Source organism: Monodelphis domestica, chromosome 5 (assembly GCF_027887165.1).
Source record: "Monodelphis domestica isolate mMonDom1 chromosome 5, mMonDom1.pri, whole genome shotgun sequence".
In the NCBI taxonomy this organism is placed as follows: Eukaryota; Metazoa; Chordata; class Mammalia; order Didelphimorphia; family Didelphidae; genus Monodelphis; species Monodelphis domestica.
Window position 1 is genome coordinate 155149339 of NC_077231.1, and position 25815 is coordinate 155175153.

General features: G+C 33.8%; 1 protein-coding gene across 7 annotated transcripts in view; it reads left to right on the forward strand.

The window, feature by feature from the left end:
- The window catches only part of SEMA3D (semaphorin 3D), a 242136-nt gene extending 217474 nt beyond the window's left edge, over positions 1-24662 (forward strand). For all 7 annotated transcript variants that reach the window (XM_056799465.1, XM_056799464.1, XM_016426051.2 and 4 more), the window contains 3 exons: positions 387-451; positions 5050-5189; positions 15895-24662. In XM_056799465.1, the coding sequence (XP_056655443.1) occupies positions 387-451; positions 5050-5189; positions 15895-16320 (631 nt within the window). In that variant the 3' untranslated portion in view covers positions 16321-24662. The remainder of the gene's footprint in view (positions 1-386; positions 452-5049; positions 5190-15894) is intronic.
- Positions 24663-25815: the final 1153 nt, after the last annotated feature.

A 25815-nucleotide genomic window follows, 5' to 3' on the forward strand; every position in this document is an offset into this window, starting at 1 on the left:
TTATATAAATAACTGTTCCGTCAAATCTAATGCTTTCTACAGAGTCCCTTAGATCTGAGCATAATATGAAACATAGTTCTGAAAATTTAGAGAGGCAGAATTGTTTTCTTGTATCTGTTTTATAATGCAGTTACTTTTATACTCCAATCACATAATCTAAGTAACCAAAGAAAAGAGCATACGATAATGATATGGGACATCATTCTGTATTACTTTGTGTTGGGAGACTTGTTTTTATGAGAGGCAGCTGGTTATCTACATTTATGTTTTCAAAGGTGGAAGAAGTACAACTCCACATTTCTACATCTTCTCTATATTAGATATGGTGGTATTCTAAGCCCAATTTGGTATTGCCGAATTTAAAATATTGTATTCATTTTCCATAGGCGGGCTAGGCGGCAAGATGTAAAATACGGAGACCCCATCACTCAATGCTGGGATGTAGAAGACAGTAAGTTCTTTATGTTTATTCATTAATAAGGATTATTGTACTTTTCTCCCTTTAAAAACTAAGAACATATTTTCTATTTATTTTTGCTCTAAGATGCAGAATATCAGAATATAAGTTATGCTTTTTGGTTTTTGAAAGATGTTAAAGAAAACTATCTTTTAAAAACTTTATTAAAAGAAAAAAAAAACAAAAACAGAGTTCCCTAGCTGAAATTAACAACCTCCCCCCCCCCCCCCAGCTCCTCAGATTCAAAGTTCCCTCCTAGGTGTAGGATTGGTCCTTATACAGACCAATCACATGCCTGAAAGTAGTGAGTTTGTCCCCTCCCTAGCACAGAATTGGTTCACTTTAAGACCAACCCCATGCCAGAAAGTAGGGGGTGTGGCCCCTCCCTAGCACAGGATTGGTCCAATCCAATTCCGACACCAGGAAGTAGAAGGGAGGGACCCCTGGGCAGGCTGGGGGATGCAGTTCCACAGGCCACAATATTTTAAAATCCAGATTTTACACAAGGTGTGTTCCAAAAAAAAAAGATAATTAACTTTTTAAAGGCCAAATCATACATGATATGTACTCCTCACACTAAATTAATAAATATATTATTTAAACATATAAAGTGCATTTTAATCTATAAAGTACTTATAAATGTAGCTAATTCTGAGACATTCCTGATGAATCACTTTGTGAAGTAGAGTCATTTAGTTAACCCTCTTATTTTTATCTGTTCTGTATTCCTTTACAATTTGCCTCTCAGTTTTTCTATAGTGTGGTAATTTGTATTTAAAATGCATGACATTTGTCATTAGACATAGAATTATCTGTCCTCTAGAGAAACAAGACTAAGGAAACTTAAAGTGAAAATGAAAAGGGTAGAAACAAAGCTGTGAACAATGTTATAGAATCATGACTTCAGAAGTCCCAATAGCTTTTGGTCTATCATTCAGTAGATTTTTTAAAAATTAAATCTTTTTCCAGATTTAAAATTGATAAAATTTTGAATATTAACATTTAAGATCCACGCTATCTCCCTTCTTTCGCTCCTTCCTCATCCCCAAGATGGCAGACAATAGGATATAGGTTATATATGTGCTATCTATCCAGTACATATTTCCATATTCATCATGTTGTGAAAAAAGACATATATCACTTATGCTAGAAAAAATCTCATGAAGGAAATGAAGTGAAAAATAGTATGCTTCAGTCTACATTCTGACACCATCAGTTACTTCTGTGGTTGGTGGATGACCTTCAGTAGACATTTTTCAAACCTATAAGGTCCACACAACACTTCCATCAGTGCTCTGAGGGCTTCCAATTCCTTTCCTCAAGGAATATGTAGTCTTCACATGCAGCTTTAAACTCACATGTGCACATATGGCTGTTACAAACACTTCAGCTGAATTTTAGACAATTTAATGAGAGAAGAAATTTTAAAAATAATTCAAAATATGCCACAAGGTGAATATAATGAACACCAAATATTTATTAAATATCTAATATATATGCTCTATTATTCAGTCAATTTTCAGACATAGCCAGCTCTTTTTTAGCCCATTTGAGTTTCTGTGGAAGAGAGTGTGGAATGGTTTGCAATTTCTTTCTCCAGCTCATTTCACAGATGAGAAAACTGAAACAAACAAGGTTAAGTGACTTACCGAAAGCCAAATCTTCCTAATTTAAGGCCCAGCACTCTATCCACTGTGCCACATAGCTGCCCTGTTTATTCTCTAAGCAGTGAGTATATACAAAGAGGAAGAGTGATAATAGACTTTCTAATTTCAAAGGAGTGTATGCTTTAGTGATTTAGGAGGTATGTATACAGATAATTATAATAATACTAAAATGTGATTAAGTAAATAGGAGAGATTCAGTGGGATGGTATATGAATTTTGGAGGAAAAAATAATAATTTCTAGCTGGAGGAATTGGACAAAGCTTCATTGAAGAGGTGGCACCTGGGCTGAGCCTTTAAGGTAAAAAAAGGTTTTCAGAATGTGGGGCAGGGGAAGAATTGTCCCAGTCATGGAGGGGTGGGGGATATACAAAGTATCATCCAAAGGAGGAGACAACCCAACAAGAAGAAAGGGGTGGTCAGTAGAGTGCTAAGCAACAAATACGTAGAGAAGAATGAGGCCTGAGAAGAGACTTTTGGATTGACCAGGTAAGAGGTCACCTTGGAGAATGTAGTTTGGTGGTAAGGAGGGAAACAAGATTGTGGTTGAATGTGAGAATAACTTCATGGTGAAGAAATGGAAACAAAATTCAGGCATTTCCCCCCCTAGAAGTTAGGCACTGTAGAGGAGATTGCACAGGATAGTAATTTGAGAGAGAAATGCTTTTTGTAATTTATAACTAGGATACCTTATCCTCAAACAAGATGTTGAAAATAAAATCTAGTTATTTTTCGCATATAATGCTCTAAAAGAAAAATTGCTCAAGTTCTTATGCAATTTTTTTCATATCTAAGAAAAAAGTTCACTTCAAATAATTTTTAAATTAAATTAAAGGTATTTATTAAATAGTTTACTATAATGCCAAGTGCAATTTTATACCATTATAAGCTAGAAGGAAATCAGATATCTCATCTTTCTGCAGATGCTATGGATAAGATCCAGATATGGCAAGGAGAATGTTACTAGGAAAAGAATTAAATTCTAGATTATCTTTATATCCAGTTGATGATGTATACCAGGATAGTAGTATGTTGGCTGAATTAACCAAGGGAATTCATTCAAGCAATTGATTTTTCAGACAAATAATTTATCTAACAGAATTTTCTTCTCAAAAATTTCCATTAAATTGAATGAATTGATGAAATAAATTTAATTTAAGCCTTTATTAGATCCTTAAGTCTGCCATATGATAATCAAAATTGCTCATTAGAATAATACTTCATAATTAATGTAATCATTTTTGCTGTTATAATATTTGATTCCCATAGAGATTCAAGGGTTACTATATTATGACCTCATGTTTTTGATGGTCCTCTCTTTTCCATCATGAGACTCAAGCAACATTTTTTGGTAATTGTAGAAAATGTAGAATATGGGATTTTGTTGACTCTGATAGATTTCAAATATAATCCATGCATTGGGAGCCAGAAAATATTTATTTATTGATACACATTACAGACTTTAGAATTCTTCTTGACAACAACAAATAATGGCAAAGAAAAGATAGTATAAGAGATAGCCCAATTGATTTGTACATATGCATGAGGATTTCTTAATAATTTTATGCTCATTTTTCTTATCAATTCTTAGTTTATTCTTCTTCCTAATGTACCAAGCAGGTTTCTTTGTTGAATTAAGACATCTGAAAATTTTACTCAGAGTATATGTACATATTCAGGCCCATCTGGTCCAGCAGCAGTCATTCTCTATTTGATCAAATGTGAGCTCTAGATCTGAGATCACACATGGGACACAGGCTTTGGCTATTTGGGAATGAATGTATTGCAGATGGTACAATTGATTTAAGAGAATAAGGTGTCTCATACACCAACTCTAAAAGTTTCCCATTAACTGTTTCATGCACATACATTTAGGACACACATTCCTAAAGAATATGTCCATTTTTTTTTTCTTGCTAAAACAAAAACAGAGATGGGTAAACAGGTAAGACCCATTTTTCTGAGTATTGGAAGACATATGCAATTCTTTATATTTCTACCTAATGATAGAACTTTTCAAAGAAAACACTTTCTAAGCTCTTTTATATCTTTGTTATAAAGATTATCAATTATTTTGATAGCTTTTGTCATTAAAACACACTGATAAACATTTAGCATATTTTTAGTTAGATAATGTGATAGAGCATGTGACCAAGAGTCAGAAAGCCCTTGGTTCCAATGTAACCTCAGACACTATTTTGTGTGACACTGGGCAAATCACTTAATGTCTGTCTCAGTTTTGTAATCTGTAAAATGAGGATAACAAAAGTGTTTACTTCCTTAATTTATTATTAAACATAAAATCATAATATTTGTAATATTTGTTTAAGTTTTTCCTAACCCAGAAGTTTATTTTTCAAGTGCAGAAAGTCTTGGTTTTTTGACAATATTTTAAATGGTTAATTTAAAAATTTTAAGAAACAATATTTTTATTAATCTTTCCCTCCCACTGCTGCCCTGCCCCTTTGAAACAATTTTTTAAAAAGCCTTGAAGAAATATCTATATAATTCAGCAAATGAAATGTCCATATTCACCATGTCTAAAAATGTGTCTATTGCATTTTAAAGTTAATACTTCTCCATCAGAGTGAGATGTTTCATTTCCATTCTTTTGGACTTATAGTTTACCATTGTATTGAAATGTATTTTAAAGTCTTTCATCATTGATTTTCTCTATGCTATCATTGAATTTATTTCATGTTGAAAGTTTAAAAATTGGTAAAAAATAATTTCTGTGGAAATACTGCCCTGGAATTTTTTAAATCAGCCCATTTGAGAGTTGATATTAAACAAAATGTGAAGTTCCCTTTTCTTTAATAATATATTACAATTCTTTCCCTTACAGCATCTGTTCTAAATCAGTCTATTTTCCCATTGCTTTAAAAATCAGGTCAAGGTTAATCTCCTATACCATGTTTGCTTTCCAGGCATTAGTCATGAAACTGCTGATGAAAAGGTGATTTTTGGCATTGAATTTAACTCAACCTTTCTGGAATGTATTCCTAAATCCCAGCAAGCATCTATTAAGTGGTATATTCAACGATCTGGAGAAGAGCATCGAGAAGAGGTAAGTGATAGTCACTAAGGAAGGGATGGTCATCCAGAGCAAAATATTGTCAGAATGAAATTTTCAAAAAAATCTCCAAGACACAGGTTATTGCCATAGGAAATATGTTTCTTTTCGCATCACATGGTATTCTAATTTTATTCAAGGTAAGAAAACTCATTTTATGGCTAACAATGAAAATTTAATATTAGTTTAAAATTGGAATGGGCTTATTTCATTATTTTGATCAAATACTTTCAAGAACAGATGGAAATTAAAGATAGGCATTCATTCCATAGAAACGTTTCACCTATTTTCATTTCCCATAGATGTTCGCTCTTTGGAAGCCAAAAATAAATTTTTTAAAGCTTCAGGTTTTTTTGTTTGTTTTCAAACAATAATAAACCTCTGAAATAGAGTTTGTGCTTGAGTTGGACAGTTTTCAGATCATAGGAAAAAAAGCACAACCAAGTGTAGAATGACCATAAATAATCATTCTTGATAAGTGGTTACCACCATAACCCACCTCATTTTCTCTTCATCCTCCCCACATATATGCAGTATATGTACTCTGACATTTATGTTGTAAGAATAAATTAACAGACTCAAAAGAAAAATAAATGATTTTGATTCCTTTAGAGCTTACCTGTCAGTGGAGTGTAGCATAGAATTTTGCAAAGCCTCCTTAACAAAGAATTGTTAAAAGCCTTCAGCCTGTTCTATGTGCTGTTGCCAAAGCAGTTTTCATTCAGAGCAGGTCTGACCATAGGACTCTCCTACTCGACCAGCTAGTGGCATATTTCCTATTGCCTTTAGATTCAAAGAAAATCTTGTCTAGTTAGGATTTTGAAGGCCCACACTTCTTGGCCACAACATACCTTTCAAACTTCTGGTCACCTTCCCTCCTGAATTTGGCAATCCAGAAAACAAACCCCAATTCCTTACACATGGCACTCCTCCACATCCTCTATCTCTGAGCTCTCAGACAAACCAGTCCCCATTCTTGGAATGCACTTATTCCTTGCACCTGTCTCTTTCTTTAATGCAGAGCTATAGCATCATCTCCTGCATGAAATATTTCTTGATGTGCAATTACTAGTGTAGGACATCCTGAGCTTCCTTTTATTTAGCTACTCTGTGTGTGTATATACGTATATATGCATCTCTTTACTTACTCTATATTGAAATATAAGCATAATTCTAGTAAGGCTTGCTTCACTCTTTGTTCTTGCAACTCTCCTAGGGCACAGTGCCTGGCCAAGTCATTTTCTATTAGGCTTTTGACAAATATTTGTTGGTTGATTGATTGAATTACATAGTCCACAACATATTACTCATTTGAAAGAATTTGTTAAAAAATAACATCAAAATTTTATGATTAAATAAATGATTTATTATTAAATAAATTAAATATATGATTAATAATTATGATTGGAAAAGGTAATTCTAGTAAGGACAAAAAATAACAGAGCGGTATCCTAATCTACCACACTGCTGTGTGCAAAAAAATAACTATCTGGAGAAAGGACCCCATCACATTGAATAGGAAGGGAAAATGGGCAAAAATGATAGAATATAAAAATCCATGTTTAAAAGCTGCACTTTTGGAAGGAATATTTCTCTATATAGCCATCCATATCCATCTCTACATATCCAATAATATAGTCCTTTGAAGTATTCTCTTATTGGCCATGATTACATGTAATCTAGCAGAACATTGAAATGTTAATTTTTACATTGATCAATTAGTGATGAAATGTACCAAAGACATTGAAGATGGGTGTTCTGTGGATCATCCCACCCCTCTCTTTCAAAGTAATTATCCTTGTTTGGTGAGGGAATTTTAAAAATTTAACCCATCAGTCAGAACCAGGTGTAAAAAGGTCCTGAGCACAAACTAAAATTATTTAAAGAAAGTTCATTTGGGTGCAAAAGTCAACATGTTCCAAATAGGGAGAGACTTGGTCAAAGTTTGAGAAGCTTCTATAGAAAGTGGGAGCTAGTTCAAAACTGTGGAGGATTTATGAGAGAGTGGCCTTGGAGAGGAAAGACTGGGGATGGAGGATGGGGGCATCACAAATTGAGCCATAAAGAATAGGAAACCCAAGGGCAGCAGGAGAAAGAGAAAGTAGGACTGAGTTGTGAGAGAGAGAAGGGAGACATTGAAGAGGGACATTGATCAATTTGTATCATGCCACTAGTTGTTTTTATCTTCTCAAGGTAATGCAAGGATTGAGGGAAGTTCCAAAGAAAGTCATCTGATAATTCTGCAACTTGCCCTCCTGGTGTCTTTGAGCAAAAGCTATAATATACTCTGCTGACTCTTGACTTCATTGTTTGTGGTAACCTAAATTGTGCTTCGACCTCAAAGGAACTTTGGGTTAACTATAGATAAATATAAATACAGAGTAGGGCAGAAGGTAAAACATGGAGTCTTAGAAGTATTTTGAATGTACTCCTAATTTTTGGTTTATTATTAACTTCCCATAGCAGAAGAGGAAGGAGCAGGTTTAAAATGAGCTAATTATTGTAACAGTAGTAAAATATTACAGATAATATCTGTTACTTTACCTTAAATGTTGATCATAAATATTTAAAATGAAAGTTTTCTTAACTGGATATTTGCTATCAAATTTACTATGGAATTAGTACCATAACTGTCTTATAGATAACAATATAACCATGAGCTTTATTACACAAGACTTTGCATCTTATAATATCAGCCCTTTGTTTATAATACAATGGGATAATATCCCACATTTTTGGCACTTTTTCTCTGTATGCTGCTTTCCTGGATTCATAATGCCCCTTCTGAATTTATTGTAGAACCATATATAAACCAGATACAGAATACACAAATGGCAGAAATTCCATTCAGTTGGAAAAATAGAATATATCTAAAGATACTAATGTGAATACACAAGGAACTTGTTTTAAGTAGTCCATTATCATTAATGTATAAAGAGAGGTTCTTCTAGTCTTCCTCAAATAGAGTACTATCCGTGATGAAGTGATTCCTTCATCAGAATTGAGAATTAAATTTAAATATAAAAGATACTTACTAATTGATTATTGTGTACAAGGTCATGCCAGGGGCACAAAAATTAATTTAATGGGCTCTCTTCTTTAAAGGAGCATGCAAACTCAGAGGAAGAAAAGGAGACTATTCAAATAACAAGCAATACAAAATAGGTTGTGAGCTGTCAGAAGTATAATCACATCTCTGGTGGGGAAGGAACTTCACATCTTTAGGAAGATCAGGAAAGGCTTTATAAATTCAAGTGAATTTTTAACAAGACTTTGGATAGTGGATGAGATTTGGACAACTAAAGATGGAATTTCTGAAAGAAGGGTTAGTTCAAGTAAGGGCATAAAATTGCAAAATCAAGAGGCAAATAGAAAGAGTCACAAGAACAGAACAGCTTTGAAAGTTTGATCATGACTTTATTAGCTACTTTAAAAGAAAAGCAAGCTCTTCAGACTAGAGATTAATATTTTTCATGTCTCACAGTATTAGAATAATTCATACTCCAATACCCTCCTGTTCCACAGTATTTGTGAAAATGCTCATGTTATTTGGCATTTAAATTCAGAACGAAAAAGTTTTAAATGAAAAAAGAAAGAAAACCAAGGAAAATGTTCAGAAATAACAAATCACCTTATTCAATCAGGGACATAATTAGATACAAAGTAGGAAACATAGGTTGGAGGAACTACATAGAGTCTCTGATGTCCAAACTAAAGAATTAGAATTTATTTGTTAAGCAGTTGGGAGGCAATTGGTGTTTTTTAAATAGATCTCTTCATTTGGAATATAAATCAGTCTTCCTTTGATAGACTGACTAGGGAAAGGCTATGGAAAGGGATCCTCAATGAAAATCTATTATCAATCTCCAGAAGAGATATGATAAGAACTAAAACTAGAATGGTGATCTTGTGAATGAGAGAATAAGGGTGCATTTAATAAAAATGGGATATTCAAGAGAAGGAGCTAGTTTTGAAAATAAAGAGTATGACTTTGAATATGTTGAGTTTGAGAATCTTGAAAGAGCATCAAGCTGGAAATTCCTAATACGAAGTTTGAAAGATACATTGGATATCAGATTAGAATGTGGATTTTGAAGATAGCTATTTGGGCCATTTAAATGGAGTTGAAGCCCTTAGAGTTAATGACATCCTCAAGAGAGTGAATGCCAAGATAGAAGAGAAGAGGGGTTAGAGATAGAACTTCTGGAAATGTCTGTATTTAGCTTATAGAGAGTACTGCAGTCATGCCAAGGAAAAACTGTCTCCCAAGTTAAGAGTTGGTCTGGACCTAGTCTACACTCCTGCTGAATATCTTTACTTCCTCTCTAGTATCCTGAGCAATTGACTATCACTGTTGTTGAGTAGGAAAGAGAGTTCTAGGTGAATAAGAATTGAAAAGAAGATTTGTAGACTTGGGAAATCTTTGCTAGTCTTGAAAAAACCATTTTCAGTGTGATGGAAATCATTGCCAGAAAATATGTTTTGAGTATGTTTATATGCATGTATTTATGTATATAGGTACATGTAGATACATTTGTCTGTCTACATAAATTTTCCCAGAAGCATAGATCAAAGATTTCTGAACTTTAAAATGAAGATTTTATTTTAGTTATGTCATTTTATAGTTATCTTAGTATTAAATGAGAAAAAAAAACAACTTGGTTTTCGTTGATTATTCATTTAGAAATGTAACCATTCAGTTTAAGTAAAATATTGAATTAAAGTATATATTAAGTATATATATATATATACTTTATGTACTTTGCATTCTGGGTATTATTTTTAAAATCACAAGTTTACATTACTATTTTCCTTTTATTGTCCATAATTTCTCTGATTATCTTATATACTTATGGGAGATATAAATTTTTATTAATACAAAGGTTTTATTAATACAAATTATTTTTATTTTCTAAAAGTTTATTTATTATGGAATTTTTAAAAGCACTTCACACAGTGATGATGGTATCATGTTGTGTGAATTTAAATGCAACTATAACTGTTTTTATGGCCTTGATTTTAAAGTGCCAGAGTTGTAATGTTTCAGCAGATAATTTATATAAAGTGATGTTTTGTCCAGGATCTGTAATACTGTTTCCTGAGGGTAGAAAAAGGGCAAAATCCAGACTGGATTGGAAGCATTTGGCCCAGCAGGACACTCTCCTTCTTGCTCAGAAGGTCACAGTTCAGAATCTTATTTCCATGCAGAATGGTTTCAGGGAGTGGACAGGATCTCCTGTAACACAGAAGCTGTCACCAGCCTGTCCTGCTGCCAGTGGGAGGATGTTTCTTCACTGAGCTATTTCATAGTTGGGTGTGTTTTAAGTTCATAAGTCAATTATCTAGTGACTTCTTCTTGATGCTGCCTTTGTAATTGATGACGCTTATGCCTCTAACTGGTGGTTTAGTCACAGCCCCAAGTGTTTCCCTCCTACCCCCAGACTTCTGTGAACTGCATGAGTGAAAATACTTCCTTTGCATCATTAGTCCTTCAAGTGTAATACAGACAGGTTTCCTGTAGTCAGTCATAAGTTTTTAGGTTTAATATCATCATCATCATTATTCTGTTACTTCTTTCAATTACAAAATGTGAAAAGCATATGCTTATCAGGGGGATTTAAAACATCTTTAAAAATTTGCTTTCTTTAATAACTTTTTTGCTTTGTGATACTTTTATAAATTCTTATCATATGCTCTGTCACTTATTAATCTTTATTCATTTCAACAAATAAACATGCATGGTTTCATCTTTTCTTCAAAGTTTAACAAATAAATTTTAAAATATTGCAGATGCTTAATAGATATCTTTGAGGAATACAACAGTTCCAGTTATCTGACTCCATTTTGCTTTCATTTTTCAGTTAGCTAGCTCTCTTCTATGTTTAATTCCAAATTTTCCTGGTACTTTTCCATATGTTAGTTAATGAAAGATGTCCTTTAACACTACAATCTCTTCTAAGACAGGTGCAATGTTTTAGCTGTGAGAAAACTGACAAATGAATTATCTGTAAAGGAATTGCCATTAGTCAACCATTAGCATGAACAGAAGTCTCTGACCTTTACCTGATGCCCCTTCACTTACATATCCTCTGACTTTCCATTAAAAAAATCTGCCTTTTACAGTAGATCTATATTTAATAATTTGAAATATATCATATTCTCTTTACTCACATTAGGTAAATGGATATACCATCCCTTTTTCAAGCATGATTTTGATTTGTAGGTCTCAGCAATTTTACTTCTCACTTCTAAAGTGGAGTAAATTTCATGAGTTTAAATCATTGACCAAAGATTGCACTATCTATTTGCAGAGGAGAGGTGCATTTTCTAAATTGAATGTGCTGACATTTCACTGTAGAAATACAGTGTGCATAATGCATCCTATTTTAATGCAGACTAAAAAGAGTATATGACAGAAGAATGTGGAGAAGGGAAATGTTAATCAACTGCCTAATTTCTGGACTCATAGATTGCCTGCCTCCAAATTGCTAAAACACTGTGATAATCTAATTTATCAATTTAGAATGCATCCTGTTGGAGCTACTATTCCATTATAATGCATAGTTTTGAAATTTATGGAAAGAATAAAAACCACATTTAATATCAATGAAATGATCTATACCACCAAACGGCAAATCCAGAAAGCTTGAAATGTAATAAAATGTGTTTTACATCTGCAGGTCAGTAACTAAAAGACAAATTAAGCATTCAAGAGCAAATAGGTTAAAGATCTAGTACCAAGTAATGAAATGTCAGGTGTTTATGAAACTTTTTTGTCCTGAGGGGACAAAAGTATAGAGGAAAGGCAGGAAAAACGACTAACCCTGTGTGTAAAACAACATAAACAGGATGAAAAAAAGAGAACAGGAAAAATATAATAATGAAGTGTTGTACAATGTGTGCGTAATCAGTCATAATTTCCTCCTGTCATAGGTTTAAAAAAAAGATCAGTGGAACAGAGGTTTAAGGGCTTCTATATATTAGAAAATATGACTTAAGAAAACTTTTATTAAGAATCTCTCTCATTAGAATCAGAAGTAGATATGTAAGATTACTAAGAGCACATTGAGGTGTCTAGGTTCTTTGCAAGTCATTGTTTATTGACAAAACTGATGACTTTGGATTTTCCTCCTGCCTCCCAAACCCAAGCAATATGACAGTAATGTTCCACTTGTCTTTTTTTTCAGTAGGTTCAGTCCCTCTACCCTCAAATTTACCATGTGTTAGACAAAAAGGAAGGCAAGAAGCCATATTGTAGTAGAAGGAGCCTTGTATGAGGGCTGCAACTTATCACTCTTTATTGGCCTTATCTTGAACAGATCACTAGTCCTCCATGCCTTATAAAACTTCATCTGTAGAGTGGGAACCATAATGTCTACCCCATTTAAACCTCAGGTTTCTTAGAAGAATTCAATAAATATAATGTGTGTAAAGACATGTTGTAAGCCACAAAGTACCACAGTTATATACTGAAACATAATAGTATTTATCATCATCATCATTATGGCTGGACAATGACTCCATTTGTGATAAAGAAGATTAATTAGCCATCCAAAAACATCCAAAGACAAAGGAGGTTAAGAATAGACTCTAAATTGGAAAATGGCTGTGATTTAAGCTTAGTCCAAAAAGGGGAAAAAAATTCAAGTTTGTCAGTTTGCAAAAGGGAAAGACTTTCCAAAGTGTTTTAATGTGGCATTAGTTTTATTCTAGCCAATATGGCATGTTGTACTCAGAGTCAGAAATAACTGGGTTTTAAGTCCTTCTTCTCATACTAACTGGCTGTGAAAACCTTGGCAAGTCATTTAGCTGTTCAGTACTGCAAGCAACTTTGTAAACCTACATGTAGAAAAGTTGCTTATCTGCTTCAGTTCCCTGAGAACTCATTATGAAGATGAAATCATAGGTCTCCTTTAAAAATAATAATACATATTTTAACCTTAAAAAATTAAGATATAGTTAAATGTAAGCTCTTAAGGAGGAGGGATTGTTTCACCTGTGACAAAACTGGAGAGACAATATATGAAATTCATAAATGCTGCTTGATTGATAGATGATAGTTTTCAGTTGTTTTTTAGTTGTGTGTGACTGTTGCTTCTAACTTGGTGTTTTCTTGGCAAGATACTAGAGTAGTTTTCCATTTTCTTCTCCAATTCATTTTTCAAATGAGGAAACAGGCAAATAGAAACAAGTGATTTGCCCAGATTCAATTAACAAGTAAGTTTCTGAGGCCTCATTCAAACTCAGGAAGATGAATCTTCCTGATTTCTGGCACAGCAGTCCATCCCCTATGTCACCTAGCTGTCCTAGATCGATAGACTGATTAATTGATTGTTTGTAATTTCTCCAATTCACATACATTTAATTCTTTGAAGAGGCATTGAATGTTTTGAGTGGAATGATGAATTCAGCATAGCCATTTTTGTAAAAATTTATTTTTCTGAAAAAAAGAATTAATTCTAGTTAAAAAAAATAAGCATTTATTTCTGCACCACCACCACCACCACTATTTCCCTCTCACCTTCATTGGAAACAGACATATAAGCCAACAAACCCTGGAAACAAATATGCATAGTCAAGCAAAACAAATTCCCAGGTTGGCCATGTCCAGAAATCTGTGTTTTATTCTGCATCTGTAGTTCATCACCTCTCTATCAGGAGGAAGTTGGTAACATGCTTCCTTATTGGTCCTCTGAAATCATGATTAGTTATTGCATTGCTCAAACTTCTTAGTATTTCAAAATTGCCTGTCTTTATCAGATTGTAATTATAGGAATTATTTTTCTGGTCCTGCTCAATTCCTGATCCTGAGTAGTTCTTGCTGGAGGTTTAAAATGGTCCTCAAAGTTGTGTGTGTGTGTGTGTGTGTGTGTGTGTGTGTGTGTGTGTGTGTGTGTGTGTTTCCCCCAGGTTTCTGTGAAAATCTCTCTTTCTTCATTTTTTATAGTACCATGTGTTCCATCATATTCAAATGCCATAATTTGTTCAGTCACTTTCTACTTGAAGGGAACTCCTTTAGTATCTAGTTTTTTGTTACTGGAAAAAGGAGCTGCTATGAATATTTTTATATACACAGGCATTTTCCTCTTTCATTGATGTCTTTGGAGATTAGGCCTAAAAGGGATATCACTGGGCACAATTGAGTGAATTAGGGTTCCAAATTCAATTAGTTCCATTTCAGACATTCATTCTTCTTGATGTTAATTAGGGAGCAAATATAGTATTTTAACATCACAACCACCCATAAAGTTAGCAGTAAAGTCTGATTTTGTTCGATTACTCAAGGAGTGTAAATAATTTGCCAGAGACCCTAGTAGTATAGGATCCATTCCTGGATATCAGGGCTGTGTGGTGCTATTTTCCCTTCCTCCCACACGGGCTCTTCATATAATGAGAAATAGGGCAGGGTTGGACAGCTTACTGGTTTTCTTCACACTATGAGGAGCAAAGCCAAGTGGTGAGGTACTCTTCAACTTTGCTCCTCTGTGGGAACGTCCAACATATAATGGCATCTGGGTTTCTTCTTTCTTTGTTTCCCCTCCTTTTCAATGGTAGAGGAACCGTCCTACATGTCTCTCCCATAAAGGTACAAAGCACACTCACCCACGGAGTGTAAATTATTTAATCATCTTTCTCTCTCCTGGAGTTCCATCTTCTAAGTGTGTGCAGGAGAGCCAGTGTATAAAATGGGAAGCGTCCAGCTTTTGGTGGTTGTAATTTCTTTTAAAGTGAGGCACTTGACACTCCATGGAGTAAATCCAGAGCCCCTGTGTCGATAATCACAGCACCAGCTTTACTCAAGACAGTTTCCCGAGTCAGTCCAGATTGTGGGTTGGTCAAGTTAGAATGTCTTAAATGCCTTTCAGCATTATTTCTTCAAAGGGGATTGTATCAATGGAGGTACTTTTCTGCATTGTGCTTTCTCACATGTGAACTGTGATTACTATGTCAGATGATACGTTGGTATGGCAAATATTTCCACAAACTGCATATTTTAAAGTATCACATATACACCACAGTATCCAAGTGCATTCCATAATAAAGAGGGGAAATTCAACTTAAAATGTAGCCTCCCTTCCAACTGTGGTTCTCTTTGGTTACAGAATATTCCCCTTTCAAAGGGCTGTGTGGGGCTTTGTGCTTGCCATTCCACTTGACATTTACCGCACTGTTTTGATCATTTTATTTGGTTGTCTGTTATCTAGAAAGAAGTGTTAGTGGTGCCTTTCAGAAGAACTGTATCTTCAGAGTGGCCAGGGGGGTGCTTATCCAAGAGAGCATTCCTATTTAAGCAATGCTTATTCAGTTCCCAATCTAGTTATGGAATTCAAATAAGCAGTCTGTGCACCAGGACTTGTTTAGTGAATCAATTCATCTACAAGGCACATCAATGAGAGAGTTTTGTGTTTTTCCTTCATTTTTTCCCCATTGAGATCTGAAAGACTGAAAGACAAATTACTGCATTTCAATGGCCCAGTTAGACCTAATAGGATGCAAATGTGAGTGGTTCTCAATAGGGTTTAAGAAGGGCTGGGCTGTTTTTTTTTTTTTTTGATAGGACACAAAGTAGCCTGTGTGATGACAGACATAAAGAGAAGAGATCTTGCAGGTTCACTGAAGTATAAATATGTAGCATGTTTTCATTCGCTTGTAGCCCTCTCTGTTTTTAATTTATTGCCTCCATTTTCCAATTCTGCAGCTGAAACCCGATGAAAGGGTCATCAAAACTGAATACGGGCTGCTGATTCGCAGTCTGCAGAAGAAGGACTCTGGGCTGTACTACTGCAAGGCACAGGAGCACACATTCGTCCACACCATCGTGAAGCTGACTCTGAACGTCATAGAGAACGAACAAATGGAAAATAGCCAGAAAGCGGAACACGAGGAGGGAAGGGGCAAGGATTCGCTGGCTGAGTCTCGCCTGAGGTACAAAGACTACATGCAGATCCTCAGCAGCCCCAACTTCAGCCTTGACCAGTACTGCGAACAGATGTGGCACCGGGAAAAACGGAGGCAGAGAAACAAAGGGGGCGCTAAATGGAAGCACGTGCAGGAGATGAAAAAAAAGCGAAATCGCCGGCACCACAAGGACCATGAGCAGCTTCCTAGAGCCGTGGCCACGTAGTCCTTCCTCTTTTTTCTTACAGAAATGACATTTTTAGCTGCAAAAATAAATAAAGACTGCGATCTAGCCTTCATACTTGTGCATAGTCTCTCCACAAGGAGTTTTCCTAATGCACAATAACAGTAATCTGGATGAGACTGTAATGGGAAATACAGGCTGCCTGAGGGGAATTTATTAATTTAAAACCATTTTGTTCCAAACTGACATGATGAATTTAAGCGTCTAGAATCACAGATGAAATTTGGAATTTCTTTAAGTGTGTTTTCTAGTTCAGTGTTTTATTTAATTAGGTCATAAAAATAAATGAGCTAGGCAGAGATCCAGTTGAATCATTATCATATTTACAGTGGTTCATTTTCCTTGGATATCCTCTAAATAAGTCGGTTTACTGTGCATTAGTGCTATGCTGTTGTGAACAATTCATTCCACTCTTAAGCTAGCTTTGTCATGGTGGTGAGTGGAATGATTGCAGGGCACACAACAGTCCACCTTATCAATAAGATCTTCCTGTGAGTCAGGCACTGCTGGAGCATATGTTACACATTTGGGGAGGTACATTAATTCTTCCAGGCCACGAAGGTTCCATTAAGTTCACTGGAGCTCTGATTTACTAAAGAGCATAAATATACCTCCCAGGATTCCTAGCTCTTAACAGGGAAGAGCCAGGAAGATATGTGATTTTAGAGCATATGCTCATGTATATAGGGACAGAATGGTTGAGGAACTGTCAGGATACAAGGTGCTAGCTATTTAATAAAATAAGATAATAAATGTGAAATATCATATAAAAGAAAAAACATTAAATTATCTCCAATGCTCTAATGTATAGGCATACAAATGGGATTTGCAAGCCGACAGAGGAAAATACAACCATAAATTTTTGGCTTCAGGGAATATCCATTTCCCTATAAAAGAAAAGAACAATCACAAATTAAATGGGAGAAAAGTAATGGAGCTGTATTCACTAGGGCATAAGTAGTTGCCAATTTGCAATCCATCTGCTAAAAATGAAATCTAAAGTAAAACAAACTGCCAGCATCATACTGGAGAGTACATCTTCTAGGGAATCAAAGGATGGATGAACACCAATTTTATTAACAATGGAGTTCTGTACTTCCTCCATTTCTCTAAATTTACCATACTCTATGTATTATTACCATTTGTTGTAACAGTTCTCCCTCCTTTCTCTTCTTTAGGTTAGATTATATTTAAGAGTGGGCAACTAGGAAGAGTTAAAAAGAAAATAATGGATGTTCAGTTAAATATTTGGTGATTGGCAGAACCAATGCACAAAAATATAACAAACAGAAAGAGTTAGATAACTCTTTGACTTTTTTCTTTTATGGTGACTTTTTGTATTTGAAATTATGTGTTGTAATTCAAACAGGATTGTCCTAATTCTTTTTTTTAAATAAATAAAATGTCCATGTGTAGATAAGGAAAATTTTACATTTGAGATGAGCAGGTTTTAATGTTTTTAATGGCATTCTGTAAATTCTCTTTTTTGCTTTTCTTTTTGAATATGCATGTGTGCATATGTCTTTTTTTGTAGGGGACATACCTTTTCTTATCCTAGTTCACAAACACCCTTAGCCAGCCTTCCTCTGTTTTGCTTTTTCATGCCTTTTTAAGTGTGAAATGAAAAATTAGCCACTTCCTTCCATTGAATGAATACCCAAATGACAGACTACTTCTTTCTCATGCATTTGGCATATCTTGCAGGGAAGCCTGTGGGAAAGCCCATACCATTAGAGGGCATCTCATGAGGACTTGAACCTGTCCTCTCTAATTTTGGCTTCCTGATCAGGAAATTTCTTCTTTCCTATCCTCATTTTTATCATTGTTGACCTATCTCATATTTACCATGCTGTTTTATGAGATCATTTATTACATTTTAATATATATCCTAACACATTTGTGGATGTACTCAATAAAGTCAAATTTTTTTTAGCAAAACTCAGAAATAGAAGAAAAACAAAATCAACTACCCATTAGAATTACAGAAAGAGTGCTCACTTTAAAAAATAACTGTTCATTTCATAACAAGATATTTTGTAATTGATGAACTACTGGGTTAAAGTTTTTGAAAGTAACTTATAGGCCATTTTATTTTTTTAGATATATCTACATAGTTTATATACAATAACAATTAACAGTGTAAATGGCGATGAGAAATATATCTTTAAATATTAGGGGTAAATAAATCCAATGAGTAATTTTTAAAAGTTATTTGGCTTAATTCAGAAAGAAAAGCTTTTCCAATCATTTAAATCACTGTATATGTAGTTCCGTTATAAGGAATAGAAAAGTTTCAAAGATGTTAACTTCTGGTAGCTAGTTAAAATACAATGGAAATGCAATTAGTAAAATATTAATGCCACATAATGTATAACCATTAACTGATTGTAGAAATTTTCAGGCTAATGAGATCATCTGTCAAATAATACTGATTTTAGCTAACTCCATTTGGTTCAACCATGACAACATGTATATATGTAATATATTTATGTGTCCATAGAGACTTATTGAAATGATTAGATATCATCACCCTTTAATTATCTTAAAAAAGGATTCCTTTTTATAATAGAATTTATTGCAACCAACATCCTTTCCCACTAAATCTTTTTTTAGATCTATCAAATAACTGATCAATCTGTAATTTTCTCTCCTTTCCCTTCTTTTAGAATTTTAGTTACTGTTAAATAGACAAATATGAACAGGAAAAGGAGTATAAACCTCCACAATTAGTTGAGTGAAAATCATTTTGCTTTTGATATGTCTGTAAAGTACTCCTATGATGGTTTATGGTACCAGAAAGGTGACTGGGTTTTCAAAGAGGGTAGCATAAGATCATGTGTTGTTGAATGTACAAAACAGCAAAACAGTATCGGAAAAATTTCAGATACAAGCCTGGCTGTTGATGGATTGACACTTGTTGTCAGAGAAGGCCCCCTGTCTAAGTCTGGAGATGATTAGCATCAGAAGGTTAGCCACAAAGAGTTTTTTTTTTTTTTTGAGGAGGACCATAGCAAGTTATTAGACAGTATACTGAGACAAGGAGACTTTATAATCTGCAAGGGGGTTGGGGGTATTCACACCTATGACTGTAAGAAATTGTGTTCATCTTGAATATATTACTTTTTATGAGCTCTATAATGTTTAATTTGTATTCTTCACAAGAACCAAGACACATTTCTAGTCACACAGTAAGCAGGTAATCAATAAATACTTATTGACTGGGGGAGTAAATGTAACTCTCAGAAAATGGTAAATTGTTTAGTTTCTTCACAATGTCTTCACAACTAGTTGGAAGGGTTTTGTTGTTGTCATTGCTTGGTTTTTAATCTATTAGTTTTCCTACATTAAAAAAATTATTCTGGATTTGTTACTTCCCACCTATGTGCCATGACAATTTCATCCTTCATTCTTGATTTCTTCATTTGGAAAATTAATTAGGTGACCTTTAAGGTCCCTATGCGTTCTTGATGTATTATCCCATTATCCTAGTTCAATCAAATTTGTTAACCGAATTTACTGAAATAGGATGCTCAATTGCACACCGACTTAAAGGTAGGAAATTCCAAGCACTACTTTCTCTGCAAAATTTCATATTCAGATCTTCCCAAATACAGAAAGGGAAAAAATTTCATAGCTTATAAATCTGGTTGTATTATAAAGGTCATTGCTTTCAGATTTAAATAACTGATGCTACACCTGAAGGTCTTAAGAGTGGATGAATTATTAGTCCCATTTTGAAGATGAGGAAACAGAGACTCAAAAAGGTCTAAGAAGGACCTCAAACTCAGGTCCTAATGCCTCTCCACTTTACTATGCCAAACTTCCCATTCTAATTAGCTTTCACTCACAGTTTAGCATGGGACCTTGGAAGATGTAACAGACTCTATTCTAGGGACTTTCTGGTCTCAAAACCCTTTTGTATGCTTAAAATTATTGTGGACTCTCCCAAAGAACTTAGATTCATATCAGTTATATCTATGATATTGATATTACCATATTAGAAATATAAATATCTTAATACAAAAGGATTTGATTTCCTGGACCCCACTGAAATGGTGGGAAGTTCCTAGACTATATTTTGAGATCTCCTGCTGCATACCATTTCCATTTTTTTCCCAAAGCATTGTCTTACATGCTAGAAAGATATTTAATCAAAGTTAAAGAAAGGTAATGGCAATATTCTAAATGACAATAAAAACACTCGATGCAATGACAGTGAACTCAATAAATGTAGCCTTTTTTACTATTTTAGGTTAATAAACTAAGTACCTAATTATTATATTTGAAACATTCATTATATCATTAATAGTTAGGAATAAACAACTACAGTAGAATCTTGATTCCATATGGTAATATGTTGGCAACAAAAAAGCCTGGGTTTATTTAGGGCTTCTATCCAATGTGGTATATTCATGTCCATATTACACCTCACATCATTAATATACTGTATTTTTAATTTTGAGTATGTACATGTCATATAGATCCAAAGACAGTTTCATTATCCAAGAGTGGCAATGTTAGTGCTTTTCTACAAAGATGACACTTGTGTTCAGCATTTGGTTCAATGAGCATCTTAGAGGCAGATAAAAGTAAATATTTCGGACTCAAATGGCTATTGAGGAAAATAATGTGAATCATAAAATACTTAGTAGGTTATAAAACAAAATTGATGCTTCTCATGAATTGGAAAATCTGTAAAAACCTTAAAATAATGTGACTCTTTAAAACCAGCACTCCCAGACATTGTCAGTTATCTTCAGTGACTATGTGAGATTCAAAAAAATCTATGTTGTCAGTGTTCTAGGTCATATTATATTGGCAAAGCAAATAAATGTTTGAAGGGGAAATGCATTTCAGTTATGAGATTTAAAAATTACAACCCTGTTTGCCTTTATTTATTTATTTTTTGGTAATCTTTCAGTTTGAATGGTTTTAAATAAAAGCCCTTAAATTTTTTGCTTGGAGAATTTAACATTTTCCAGGTGACTTTCATAACATTTGAGGATCATTAGTTAATAATTTCAAAAACTGCATATCAGCAAAATCATTTCTCTTTTCTGAGACTGGGACCTAGGCAAGCATATCCAGATTTATTGTCAAAGTTCCATATTCTTCTCCCTTGTTCTTTACTGCTTTTGCATTTTCTTGCTGCTCTTATTCACATAACTTATGCTGCTAAATGACATTCTGTTTGAGACTTTAGGGGATCAGTATGCATTAAATTTAGGGAATTTTATAAAGACAGTTTGCTCAGAACAGACAGTTATTCAGGCTTTGAATTTATGGGGTACCTAGACTCTGAGAAACTCAAAGCACAACACACAACAATTTAAAACATTCTTGATAAGTAGCCAGAATTATCTTTAAGATGGTTAAATGGTGGCACAAAGGTTGAAGGATCTGCTAAGGTTATACTGGCTGTTTGCTAAATAAGACAGTCTAAAAGGGATTACCTCTAAGTCTTTTGATACACTTAAAAGTGTATCCCATAGAGTATTATAGGTTCAATACCAGGAAGATTAGATTATGCAAGTTAATAAAATTACAAAATTTCAAAGATAATTTAACATTTTGCAAGTGTCCTTTTATATACCATCAAAAAATAAACTAACATGCATTAATGCCATTTCACTGATCAAAATAAAGTACATATTAATAAAGCATTCAAATGTTTACCAAGTGTGAACAAGATTGAATTATAACCATTAACCTTTAGATTTCCAATTCTTAAATAAAATTTCTGAGCCATCACAACAAAGTCTCATTTATGCTTACATGACACATTACAGATTTCATAGGGTAAATGTTTTATTTTTCTTTATTCCTCGTAATATGCTATATATATTTTAGTATTGTACATATCTGTTTTTGTCCCCTTTGGGATAGATGCTTGACAATGGATCCTCCAGGTCAAAAGTCATTTAGATACTTTTTTTTTTTTATCATGGTTCTAAGAGACATTTTGATGAAGAGAAAACAAAAAAAAAGTTTTAAGTTTTTCTGATTGCAGAGTAACAAATCATAGGCCAAATAAAAAAAATCAGAAAATAAAAGGAATACCTCACATGATATTTTTGTAGGAATAAATATTTATAGAATAATTTGAGAAAAATATTAGTGGGAAAGGGTCTAGGATTCATAAATTTTCATAACTAATCACATAATGGTTTACAATCTGTTTTGTACTTTTGCTAGATTGACATAATGCAAATCTTGTAGTCTTAAAAGAATTGAAACTGTTACATGTCCATTTTGGCTCTATTATAATAAAAGGCAATTATTGAAGGAGAAGTCTAAGATTACAAAAATATTTGTTTGCATTTTACATGTTTCATTTTCAAAACCCAAAGATTATTTGGGGAAGTTTAGAATCAAGGGCATAAGAAGATTCTGGTTTTCTGTATTAAGATCCAACTGTCAGTGGGGATCTACCTAGAAAAATGTTATATTATGTAATGGAGAGTTTATGGTTAACATTTTAAAAGAAATAAACACTCTTCATGAACTTCTATGACAGAATTTTCCTAATAAAATTAATGGAATGGAATTTTTGGAAAAAAAATTTTACTAACCAAACAGTTCACATGCAATTTAAACCATAGCAAATCATAAGGAAAATATTAACTTTACCTAAAAATACTCTTTGAATATTACATCATTTTTAGCATCGAAGCAATTAAAGATTTTGATTATATTTAACTGCGGGGAACCAGCAAATATTTTTATGAATTATCTCCTTTTACTTTGAGACCAGTTAGTGTAATAATCAGAGAATTGAGAACTAGCCCTGGAAATTGAATGCATAGATACATGCTGATTTAGTGACTTTAGGCAAATCAGTTAACTTTTTAATTGTCCAAGCAACTGCTTAACTCCTTAGAAGTCTTGAGTAGTCAATGTGTACCTTTGGAGGAATCTTTCACACAGTGACTTCCTTCATTGGATGAAATTACAGGTCTGGACAAAAATTTGACTTCCATTACAAAAACCAGGTGTTTACAAAATAATTCATTAATTTTTTCCACATTCAGAATACAGAAAACAATTTTAAGTGTAGCCTTTTAATTTGGGAGTGTTATGAGTAGTTGTACATTAGAGACAATCAAGTTGTCAAAGGATTACAGATTTTTTTTAACTCAAGGCACCTTCATGCACTATCTAGTGTACTGAGGCCCCAGAGAGAGACCGAGGGAAAGAAATCTTATTGTTTTATTTTTTTGTGGGGGGGTGATGACAGTTGGTTGAGGTAATGTTTGGGGTCAATCTTTTAAGACCAGTTTCCCAAAGAAGGCCTCTCAACAGCAAAAAATTATTTCTCCCTATACTATCTGAATTTTGTTTTTCATTTTGTTTTGCTGCCAGAACTTTAAATGATAAAAAAAGGGATTATGGTCAAAGGGAATCCTTTTAAAAATATATTAGCATAATTGAATATGATTTGAATTTTCCAATATTACATGCTCCTTCATCCTTCTATAGAGACATCATTTCAATAAAAAAATTAATAGGGAAAAGATTATTTATGCTGATTTTTGAATGAGGAAGTGTAATTTTTGGAGCCCAGGACTGGCCTAAGTAGGGTGCCACAATGAACATTTGAGGACAATGGAAGTAAAAAGGAGTCTGGGAACTAGGGGAAGGCACATAGGGACAAAAGAGAAGTAAAGAAAATGAAGTTGGTAGTCACTCAACAAGAACCTCTTAATTGCCTACTCTGAGCCAAATACTGCACTAAATGATGGTGGTACAAAGAAAGGCAAAACCCTGCCCTCAAGGAATTAACAATCTCATGAGGGAGACAATGTGCTACTAACTATATACAGTTGGAAATGGTCTATGGTGCAGAGAAATGCCTTTACATGCTGTTTTCCCAATTTTGTTTACTGTGTTTCCTGTCCATATGTAACCTCTCATTATTCTCTAGGTTTCTTATACAGATTATTTTGAAGAGCTCAGAAATATTTCATAGCATTCATAGACTACTATTTATTTACCACTTTCTCAGTTCAATGGGCACAGATTATGTTGTTATAAAAATGCTTCTATTTTTGTTTTTGTTTTATACATTTTCTTCTGTCTTTTTCTTTTGGGGTATATGCTTGGTAATGGGTCCTCTAGTTCAAAAATAATTTAGATTTTTAATTTTTTTTTAGCATATATCAAATTGTTTTACATAATGGTTGGATCAATTTATGACTGTGTATTACTAAAATGCCTATGACAATGGCTATTTTCATTTGTCATCCTTGCCAATTTGAAAAAGTCTTAGTATTGTATTAATTTGTATTTCTTTTATTATTAGTAAATTAGATTGTAAATTCTAATGGTTGGTTGTAAGAGTGGTCAATTTTTTTTTGAGAACTAATGGGTCCTATCCTATGACCCATTCCACAAGCCTTAGGTGGTCATTTTTTTCATTATTCATTTATATTATTTTTTCATGATTACACAATTCATGTTCTTTCCCTCTATTCTTTTCTACCTAGCTCCCTGAGCTGAGGAACAATTCTACTGGGTTATACAAGTATCATTGTTTGAAACCTATTTCCATATTAGTAATATTTTCAATAGAGTAATCAAACCATATGATCAATCATATTTTTTTCTTCTGTGTTTCTACTCCCAAAGTTCTTTCTCTGAATGTGGATAGCATTCTTTCTCATAAATTCCTCTGGATCATCCTGGGGCATTGCATTGCTCTGGTAGAAAAGTCTATTACCTTTGATTGTGCCATAATGTATCAGTCTCTGTGTATGATGTTCTCTCCTGGTTCTGCTCCTTTCGCTCTGCATCAATTCCTGGAAGTCTCTTCAGTTCACATGGAATTCCTCCAGTACAATAATATTCCATCACCACCAGATACCACAATTTGAATAACCATTCTCTAATCAATGGACACCCCCTTATTTTCCAATTTTTTGCCACTGCAAAGAGTATGGCTATAAATATTTTTGTACACATCTTTTTCCTTATTATCTCTTTGGGGGTACAAACCCAGCAGTGCTATGGCTGGATCAAATGGCAGACATTCTTTTAAAGTCCTTTGGGCATAGTTCCAAATTTCCCTCCAGAATGGTTGGATCAATTCACAACTCCACCAGCAATGCAGAAGTGTCCCAATTTTGCCACATCCCCTCCAACATTTATTATTTTCCTTTACTATCATATTGACAAGTCTGCTATGTGTGAGGGGGTACCTTAGAATTGTTTTGATTTACATTTCTCTAATTTTGAGAGGTGTAGAACACCTTTTCATATATTTATTGATAGTTTATTTCTTTAGCTAAAAACTGCTTATTCATGTCCATTGACCATTATCAATGGGAAAATGCCTTGATTTTTTTTTTTGGTACAATTGACTTAGCTCCTTATAAATTTGATAAATTAGAACTCTGTCCAAAGTTTTTTTTTATAAATATTTTTCAAAATTTGTTGCAGATAGTCATTTTAGATGATTTGGCCACACACCAAATACCC